Genomic DNA, 11033 nt, shown 5'->3' on the forward strand with positions numbered 1-11033 from the left:
CCGATTGATTTGGTCTCATGTTGACTTTTTTTTTGTTAGTTAAAACCAAATCAACCCAAATATATTTTTTTTCAATATCAAATCATCAGTAGAGTATTTTTTCTTCCGATTTAACTTGATTTACGATTTGATTTAATTATGACTCTAACTTAATACAATATCCTATCGCACTTCCCCAACCATAACTCAAATATTAATATTCAAACAAATTTAGTTCTTCTTTACAACAAAACTTGCTTCACCCAAATCAGCATCAATAGTCAATGTTATGATTAGGGGTATACATAGGTCGGTTCGGTTTTATTTTTAATTAAAAAAATTTAAACCAATTATGTCGATTTATCAAATCTAAAAATTAAATCAAACCATATAAACTTGATTTTAGTCCGTTCTTTCGGGTTTTTTTTCGATTTTTCGATTTTTTGGGTTTTTACTATTATACCGTATTTGAAAAAGTGATCAAATATTTTTTAACTTTATGTGTGTGATAAACTGAACTTAAAAAAATGTTAAGTAAATATAAATTTTCGAAAAAACTGTAAAATTGACATGAGTACACTATTTTTTTTTGAAATATCAACTTTGATTATGCTAAACTGATAAGATTAAAGGCTAAATGCAAATTGAATACAAAAAATATTTACAAAGTAAATTATTAACTTTGAATTTGAAAAAGTATAACAATATAATTATAATTGGTGTGTTCTAATAAAATTCATTGAATTATCTTAAAAGAAGAAGTCCACATGATAACAAATTGGAAAATAAAGCTTGTGAACCTTCCATCTGCTATACTGGTGACACTTATATTCTACTCCTTTATAGTAGTTTGTTTGTTAGTTTTAGTAATTAAGGTTTCTATTGTCTCATTTTCTTCCGTCATATATGTAACTAGATGGGGGAGGCCCGTGGTTAGTCAAAATATCAGTATTAATGAATCATTGATGATAGTTGTTGTAGAAGATGGATAATGTGATATGTTATATACTATTAGAGATATTCAAAATATATGTACAACTAATATTGGACATCAAAATTTTTTTTTGACATATGAGATCAACATGTAATTGTTTATCATATCATATGTAGAGGATGTTGCTGTTCATTTTTAGTTGCTGATCTTCTTTATCTAATTTTCACATGAGTTTCTTCTCCTCTGCCCTTTTTTGTTTGATTTGCTAAGAATTTTTAGTTGCTGATCTTCTTTATCTAATTTGCACATAAGTTTCTTCTCCTATGCCCTTTTTTGTTTGATTTGCTAAGAATTTGGTTTCCATCATGTGCTTTCGTCTATTTTTTATATGATTATATATGAATATTTGTGTATATTGTTGCTAAATGAATGGTTTGTCAATTTTTTTTCCTTTAATTTTTTTTATGTAACCAAAATATTTTTACAGTGCATCGGTTTCAATCCTATTTCAACATGGGCTTTCGATTCTCTCTTTCCACATTAGTCAGCAATCCACAGATTTAAGGACTAAATTTTGAATTACATCAAATTCAAATGCTAAAAGAAAAAATCGCCTTGGTTCAATGGTAAAGTTTTCTCATTATGATTTATAAGTAGTCTACATCAAACCTCTTGAGGTGCGGACCTTCCCCGAATTTGCTTATAACATGAAATGCTTTGTGTATCGAAAAGTATTTTTATCACCTCATTAGCATAATAACCTTATTATAGGCTAAAGCTATCACTGAAGAGGAAATGATGAAAACCTAAGTTGGATCTGGAATATTGAACATGCTTAAACAATTTACATGTAGCTAGTTCGTCACAATAGACCACAAATACATAAAACAGAGTTATTAGTTACCACTCCAACGCAGGCTAAGAATTACAGTTGGAATGAAATTAGTAAGTGAAAATAGAATGCAGAGGAGTAATAAAAATGATCAGTCTAGAAATAACTAATACTCAGTATTGAATTACACGAGCTACTGCAAGGCTTAAACTTAATTTGGGCACTACAAATGCAAATTAATGAATAGGACATCAGTTTGACATTGAACCACCTGGGAATGGAACCATTCTGCGAATGTAGTGGATACCTATGATACAGATAAAATAGAAACCTACTTCTGAAGGAAAATAAAATATAATGATAGACCAATATGATTCTCCATCCATATGATTGCCATTTTAGAAGCAGAGCACATACCATCGTGCAGTCCTACTGATATGATCTACTACAAAAGAATGCCACAGAAAGATCCAACACATATCAACATGATAGATTAACTTATGCACTATATGGTCCCAGTAGTGCAAATAGAGTCTGAAGAGTAACCTGAGTTCCATTAAAAGTGCATACTTTAACCTATGAGCAGACCGTTGGATGTGCCTACTTAAAAGGTTAGTAATGAGAAGGTCGTCAATTCTTTTGTGTTGTGGATATTTGGTAAAAGAAATGCCCTCATCTCTTTTCCTCTGACTTGATCCTACACCAAGGTACTAACCCATTATAAAGTACTCTTTCAATTTGATATGTTGAGTTTATATAATTTGTGCGAATTATGCTTTGTGTTAGGTTGTTGAACATTTCCCCACCTCATTCATGCTTTGTATGATCTCATTTGAGTATTCAAAATCAAATTTTATCCACAATTGTAGAGTCACCTATTGTATTAGTTGTACCACCAACATGAGTAACCTAGCAATTTTTCTTTTTTTGCAAGCTCAACAATGTCATGATGCAATTTTAATTCATTCCACAAATCAATGTACATAGTATGAACTATGAAGTACAATACATTATTTTGTTTTTCACTCTTATAAATTAAGAATTGAAAATAAATTGCCTTCATGAAAGGCAAACCTCTTTTGTACAACAACTTGGTGAAAATGCTCGTGCAACTTTGAGTGTACTAATACTGCACTTGCTCTAAAGTCACCTGAAAATGCATTATGTGCATCAAAGATCAAAAGTCACATACATATTTATTTATATTTTCAAACATGCATGAGCAAATTAGATAGACTTGATGATAGTCAGACCTAAGAACCCAAAGAAATATGAAACTAACTGCCATTATAGATTTTTTTCAAAAACTAATCACATTATTAGGAGAATAATCAGGGGATAAGGGAAAGTATACTTCCCGTAACCAAAGAAATTAAACCGATTATAAGGATCTAACGAACAAGAGCGAGTGACTAAATAGAGCTGGAGCATATGGAAGAATCTGCACTCTATCGTACACACATTTTCATATTATTTTGTAAAGGGGAATACAATATTCAAGCAAGAAACATGGATTTAAGGAGTTGAATAGATGCTGCACTCTCTGCAGCTACAAAATGTTGTACTCTCTGCAGCATTGCAAGTAAAGTTAGTTGCAAACTCAAAGAACAAATTATATGAAAAGGCACTAAATAGTATGTTGTGCAACTCAGGTATAATGACATGCATTTATATCAGAAATCCACAATTTCTTCAATTCAAACCATTAACATCTCAGATATTCTCTGATAACAAATGGAAACAAACTCTCAAAATCTCAATATAACATGCTCTGCATGGAAATTTAGAATCATGATAACATGCAAGCAAAAAATATTCACAAAAAACAAATTAAATCAAAAAATCGCCAAAGATTTGGATTCAAAATTTCATTTCGAAATTCCGTTATCAAAGACAAAAATTACAAAAACAAAGATGAGAAAGACCACTGAAATCATTGAAAGAGGAAATAATTTTTTTTACCATTACTAAAAATATTAATCATAAAATTGATCTTACATTTAGATGTAGAAAGAGAGTTAGTTGGAAGAGATAGATAGACTTTGAAAGTTGTAATTGTAAAGGTAAAAAACAGAGATGTGGATCTTTTAGATTCACATGTGGAGACTAAGGCTTTCCACGTGTTTTATGGGCAATCAAAGTGGGACTGTACACATTTGAGTGGTTTTAGTTCATCTATTTGGTAGGCCTCAATATACCATTTGTATAGCTATTAGTATAACTCTTTTATGCCGTGTTCGTCCTAAAAACTGTCATATCTAAATAAGGGTATATATTCACACGTGGAGACTAAGGCTTTCCACGTGTTTTATGGGCAATCAAAGTGGGACTGTACACATTTGACTGGTTTTAGTTCATCTATTTGGTGGGCCTCAATATACCATTTGTATAGCTTTTAGTACAACTCTTTTATGCCGTGTTTGTCCTAAAAACTGTCATATCTAAATAAGGGTATATATGTATCACTCAAAGTGGATAAGTATATACAGTTTCTGAAAGTCATTTTATTATGCCTTTGGTCTTTTATTTGCATGGGTATTTAATTCCTTTTTCAATCAAAGCACTGAATGAATGGCAAAGGGGCTCTTGGGACCCAACACATAGTTTTGACGACAGAGTTAGGGCCCTTGGTGGGCACGTTCCAGGCACAATTACCTAGGTTAGGTCGTGACATAGTTGTGAAGGCATAAGGTAGAATTCAACATCACATTTTTGTTATCTTAACCTGAAGTGCTGGACGAGATAGCTGAGTAGCACAGATACAACATGCAATGCTTGAAACTCTTTCCCTTGCAAAAGAGTTGTCAAGAACAGAATCTCCTCCCACTGCACAAACTGCTGCTTCCATTTTCCTTCCTCCTTTTCAAGAAGAGTTTTCTTGGTCTGAGCAAACCATTAAAAGAATTAACATTCAACGAGAAAATTAAGAATAAAGAAAGAGGTGTATCTAGAATTTAAAGGTACAAGAGTGTAGACAATATTCACATCTCTATAGGCAGACGACCATTTGACACTCATGAACCAGTCAAGCAAGATAAAAATAGAACTGAAATACTTAACACATTAATGACATCAACAACGGTACAAAAGTAAATTGCAAATTACAGATTCAAATCGTGAGCAAAGCAGAAATCACCAAAATTTTCAAGATTAAGGTTCAAATAGTACATTAATCTAACAACACCATATTGTTTTTAAGTGTGAACCAGCCTTAACGTGATTTGTTATTTGCCGGTGTTCTCTTCCTTGTCTCTTTTCTTCTTCTCAGAAATTTCGAGTTACCATCTCCACAATGCAATTTTAGACTTATCCATCTTAAAATATGCTTGCTCACACGACTCCTTGTCCTCAAACTCGATCAAAGCATTACAGTGACTATCCCCAATCTTGTGATCTCTGATTATTTTAGCAGATGTCACGGTTCCAAAGCGTGAGAAGATTAGAACAATGCTTCCTCTTCTGTTAACAAATTTAATTTACAAACAAAAAGCACATTGTCAGGGGGTTTCATCTAAGCATCAGGAGTGTCTCCTACAATTTCAAGTATTACTGGGAGTGTGATTCCTTCTCTTCACCAACACCTAATTCCTCATCTTTTGGCATCCAATCATCCTCTAGTAGTAAATCATCATCAATCTCATCTTTTGGCTTTCTTTTAGGTGAAGCATCTGGAATCAAGCCGGCTAACTGGAAAGGATCATACAATATGTAAGTGTGTTTAATTCGGATATTTTGGTAATGCTTTCCCTTGTCATCCACATAAGCTTCATTTATCATATTCATTGTGTCAAACCCTTCTGCAATCTCTCCAAAAATAGTATGCTACCCCATCAAGGGAATCAAGATCATCACGTAACGTGATATAGAACTGAGAAGCATATAGATTCTTCTCACCAGTACCAGTATCAACGCTAGCCGTTGAAACTGTTCCCCTTTTTGAATGCTTCAAGTCAATTGAATCCCATTACCAAAAAAACAAGCATGATCACCGTATAGAAATTTGTATATTGAATCCCCTCCGAATCCTGTTCCGGTTGGATCTCCCATCTGCATTGTAAAAAACTTTCAAACAGTGTGAAAGAGACAATTACTACAATACTTTATCTTGCATAACTTCAGAAAGTTTTTGCATGTTAAAGGGCATCGAGTGGTGTCCGGTGAACAAATCCACTATGATGTCCCCCAAACTTGTCATAATCATCACTGACATAGCGGAGGACGATTTTTTCGAAGGAAATAAGAAAGGACTAGCTTTAATTTATGGTTTTATTGAATATGGAGTATAATAACATATGACAAACAATAAGGTAGGACTATGAAATAGTATAATCAGAAAGAAGAGTGTGTATAGAGTAGAAATGGATTTTTCTAGTTTGTTTTATGGAAACTTAAGGCGAAAATAATGTAAAGTTTCCTATTTTATTTATTTCTCCTACTTTCTTTAGGAAGAGGATTTTAGGATTTAATTTCCTTGTTATAGAAGGATTGGAAAATAATATTCGACCAAATTTCAAAATAATTACAAAACAAAGCAAAAAAAAGAGGAGACAAAGAAAAGTCTACTTTTAAATAGTAACTGCAAACTCAACGACATTCAACTTATTACAATGATAAATTATTCACTCGAGCTTTGCAAAAGGTGTAATTAAGGGACTGAACAGGTTGAGTTAATTATATGACAATGTCTCTTCAATTTTGCCCGCCATTCAAGTTTATGGGGTAGCTTCATGTACAAAGCATCTTGTATTAACAAGGTCGGAGGAAGGGTCACACCCTAAGGGGGATAGGTGTGATATAGAAAGTCTACTCTAATGCAAGCATTAGTGATTGAGGGTAAGCTGGTAAGCATGTTAAATCTCGCAATATATTTTTTCAACTAGACCCGTGATAGAATATATACCTTCACTTATCAGTCAATGCACCAGGTCCCTTGACACACTAACAAGTATGAACAGAAAGTAAATGCAGTTTAAACAACACAACAATTTTACGTGGAAACCTCCTTGCTTAAGGGAGTAAAATCACGACCTGTCTCAAAGGATTTTCACAACTGTTTCACTAATCTTTGCAAGCAAAAGTAAAACCAGTTACACAAATGTGAGAAAAAGTTTTTAATCTCACGTACATGCAATAATCTCGAGGAACCAGGTACCATACCTTGCTTCTGTCAAACTGGTGAAGTTCTTCTTGCATTGAGTTGATCTAGTCTGCATCACCTAATGCCTCTTTCACATTCTTAGGCTCAATAGATGATATGAATGCTGAGAATGCAACTAGATTTCTTGTTTTTGATCTAGTGTGAATTCCAAAGTTCAAAGGATAGATAAGATTATCAAGAGGATGTGATGAACTATGTTTCCATCCTGGTCTCAAAGCAGACTGGTTGAGCTGATCAACATGTTCTTCTTCTTCAATGATGGCATCATTTTCTGGAGATTTTGAGGTGCTTTGACTGACTGGAATTCAGAGTGGTACCAGGTACCTCATCACACTTTTCAACTTCATTAGTCTTTTAGATAGACTATGATTGTTATTATCGTAGTCATTTCTCAACTGATGGTCTGCACGGGCTTCACTTCCCTCAATTTTTTGTGAATTGAACAGCTTAATCACCTCATCTTCATCATTTGATCCATTGCTTTTCAAATTTTCATCTTCGTCAAACACAACATGAATGCTTTCTTCAATACATTGAGTTATCTTGTTGAAGATTCTGTATGCTTTGCTTGATGAAGAATATCCAACAAACACTCCTTCATCACTTCTAAGATCAGATTTTCCTAGATCATCCTTTCCATTGTTCAACACAAACATCTGCAGCCAAACACCCTAAGATAGCTCAACATACGTTTTCTGTTATTGAGCAACTCATAGGGAGTTTTATTCAAAGCAGCCCTTATTAGACACCTGTTAGTAACATGACATGTTGTGCTGACAGCTTTAGCCCAGAAACTTTGAGGAAGATTTGACTCAATGATCATGGTCCTGGTAATGTTCACTAAGGTTCTGTTTTTCTTTCCACCACTCCATTTTGTTGAGGAGTTCTTGGAGCAGAAAAATTGTGACTAGTACCATTCTCCATGCAAAATTGATCCAGTTTTGAGTTTTCAAACTCAGTTCCATGATCAGATTTGATCCCAACAATCACTTGATTCAATTTAGTTTGAATCATTTTGAAGAACACTACCAATTCTTCAGGTGTCTATGATTTTGATCTTAGGAATCTTGTCCATGTGTACCTTGAGTGATTCATCAACTGTCACCAGAATGTATTTCTTACCATTTCTGCTTTGAACCTTCAAAGGTTCACATAAGTCCATGTGTAACAGCTCCAGTACTCTTGATGAAGTTACTTGCTTCTTTGACTTGAAAGATTATCTGATTTGTTTCCTTTTAACACAAGCTTCACATATTTTGTTTTCACAAAACTTTAACTTTGGCAAACCTCGGACCAGGTCCTTAGAAATCAGTTTATTCAATAAAAATGAGCTCACATGCCCTAGCCTACGATGCCAAAGATCAACATTTTCATTTTGAGCACTAGGACATGTCAGTCATCTCTATGGATGTTTCTAAGTTAGCCACATACATGTTTTTACTTCTAAAGGCAGTGAGAATCACTTTTTTTGTTGTTAGACTAACCACAGTGCACTTCTCAGAAGTAAACTTGACTTCATTTCCATTGTCACAAATTTGAGATACACTCAAAAGACTTTACTTCAACCCATCAACATGATACACATTGTCAATTGATTCTTCAAGATACTTTCCCACTTTAACAACTCCCAAAATGTACCCCTTCTTTCCATCACTAAAAGAGACACCTCCTCCCTGAAGTGTCTTGAGTGAGAGGAAATTTTTGATGTCACCTGTCATATGTTTAGAGCATCCACTGTCCATATACCAACATTGACTGCTGCTCCTCTCACTCACCTGCAACAACAATCACTTGTTAATCTTGGCAAGCCATTTCAATTTGAGTTCCCAGAAGGCAGACAAGGGAGTGATCAAATTGTATCTAGTTCAATAGGGCAATTTTTGAATCTTTCTAACAAAAGACTTTGGAGCAGAAACATATTTTTTCTTTGAAAATCTATCAGTTGAAACATGTTTTGGAGGAACAGGTCTCTCTTTTGATACTCTTTGCCTTTCAGTATAATTAGAGAGTCTTTCATGAGATTTTCTCCAGCCAGTACACTCTCCCTTTAAATGCCCATTTTACCACAGTGAAGACAAAGTAGATTGTCAGACATAAACACATACTTACTGTGAGGATTAAAGGGAGTAGTGATATTCAAACTTCCTAGACCTTTCTTATTGAAATTACTCTGATTTGTTGCACGTGACAGCAACTTAGAAGATTTTGTCCACTTAAGAGATTTTTCAAGTTCTTCCTTAAGTTTGACAATATCCTTTTCTAAGTTGTTGCTCTTCTCCAAAGCCAATCCCAGATTTTTCTCAGTGATTTTCAGTTTTTATTCAGTTTCAACTTGTAAACCATTTGTCCTTCCATTTAGCTTTTCAGCTTCTTCATTTATCTGAGTCAACTGTTTTTTAAGTTCAATGTTGTCAGACTCTAGAGACACCATTTTATCTTTCATTTTTGACATTTTCTCCTCATATTTAATCTTGTTTTTAGTAAAACTGTCAAGTTCAACATTTATAATGTCTCTTTCAAAGGTTAACTCAATTACTGAATCAATCATAACATTTTCTTGTTCTCAATTTTTTAAGAGAATAATTATTCAGATCATGTTTCATATCAAGAAGAGTTACCTTGTCATCCTCTTCTTCATTTTCTGTATGAGCCATGAAAGCATACATTTCATTGAATATGGTTCCTCTTCATGAACCACCATCATAGACATGTCATTTGGTTCATCAGGATCTTCTGAGTCACTTGAAGAGTCTCCCCATGTAGCAAGATCCTTTTTGACCACATAGTCAGCAACAACTTTGCAATCATTTTACTGAGTACCAGGTCCCTTCTCTTCTCTTTGTCACGTCTTGGTTTTTGATGTTCCTTATTTTCAGTTTTGAGTAAAGAAAACTCTCTAATAAAGTGCCCAGCTTTTCCACACTTGTAACATGTATCATTTTGAGTTGCAGTTCGAGGACCATTTGTTCCCCTTCTAAAGCCTTTGTTCTTTCTCACAATTTTTTTTAAATCTATTGATGAGATAAGCCATATCATCATCACTGGAGTCATCATCATATTTGTATTTCATTATCAAGGACTTATCATTTTTGACTTCCTTCTTCAACAGATCATGATTTCGATTCATCTCATGAGTCTTAAGATTTCCAATGAGAGCATCCATTGTCAGCACTTTCAAATCTTTTGCTTCAGTAATGGCATCAACCTTTCTTTCCCAAGACTTTGGAATAATTCGAAGCACTTTCCTGACTTGCGTGCTCATGCTGATTGGTTCTCCAAGGCTTCTCAACTCGTTGGTAACGGAGGACAATTTTGTGAACATCTCATGAATGGCTTCTCCTTCTTTCATCTTTAAAATTTTCATACAATGAAGTTACCATATCAATCTTTGACTCTTTGATTTGTTCAGTTCCCTCATGAGCTATTTTTAAGCAGTCCCAGATTTCTTTTGCAGACTCACAGGCTGAGACACAATTGAACTTATCTGGCCCTATCCCATAGACAAGAAGAGTTTTTGCCTTGTAACCCTTTTCGATCTTCTTCCTATCAGCTTCATCATATTTTTGTCTAGGTTTTGGAACAAGCCTGGTTTTCTCTCTATCCTTTTCTTCTATCACCGAAATAAATGGTCCATCTAGGAAGATATTCCATAGCTCACTATCTTCAGCCATGAGAAAATCATGCATTCTAACCTTCCACCAACTGTAGAAGTGTCCATTGAAACGAGGAGGTCTTGTTGAAGATTGACCCTCTTCTAGATTAAGTGGAGCAACTATTCTAGAACATATATCACTTCCTTGGTGTTAACCAAATAGAAAGTGCCTGCTCTGATACCACTTGATAGAATATATGCCTTCACTTATCAGTCAATGGACCAGGCACCTTGACACACTAACAAGTATGAACAGAAAGTAAATGCAGTTTAAACAACACAACGATTTTACGTGGAAACCTCATTTCTTAAGGGAGTAAAACCACGACCTGTCTCACAGGATTTTCACAACTGTTTCACTAATCTTTGTAAGCAAAAGTAAAACCAGTTACACAAATGTGAGAAAAAGTTTTTAATCTCACGTTCAAGCAATAATCTCTATTGCTTGACAAGCCTAAGTAGATTTTAATCTACCCAC

The 11033-nt window shown here is 34.2% G+C and overlaps 1 protein-coding gene and 1 pseudogene across 1 annotated transcript; both read right to left on the bottom strand.

The window, feature by feature from the left end:
• Positions 1 to 1486: 1486 nt before the first annotated feature.
• On the bottom strand, positions 1487 to 5955 carry LOC101263587 (peptidyl-prolyl cis-trans isomerase CYP59-like; annotated as a pseudogene).
• A 992-nt stretch (positions 5956 to 6947) lies between these two features.
• Positions 6948 to 10589, bottom strand: LOC138340406 (uncharacterized). The gene is made up of 7 exons (XM_069292129.1): positions 10281 to 10589; positions 9522 to 9673; positions 9236 to 9389; positions 8478 to 8678; positions 7985 to 8041; positions 7313 to 7559; positions 6948 to 7201 (listed from the first exon to the last, which is right to left on the bottom strand). The coding sequence occupies exons 1-7, from the start codon at positions 10587 to 10589 to the stop codon at positions 6948 to 6950; spliced, it is 1374 nt and encodes a 457-aa protein (XP_069148230.1).
• Between the last annotated feature and the right edge of the window lie 444 nt (positions 10590 to 11033).

The sequence above is a fragment of the Solanum lycopersicum genome, chromosome 12, assembly GCF_036512215.1.
Source record: "Solanum lycopersicum chromosome 12, SLM_r2.1".
In the NCBI taxonomy this organism is placed as follows: domain Eukaryota; kingdom Viridiplantae; phylum Streptophyta; class Magnoliopsida; order Solanales; family Solanaceae; genus Solanum; species Solanum lycopersicum.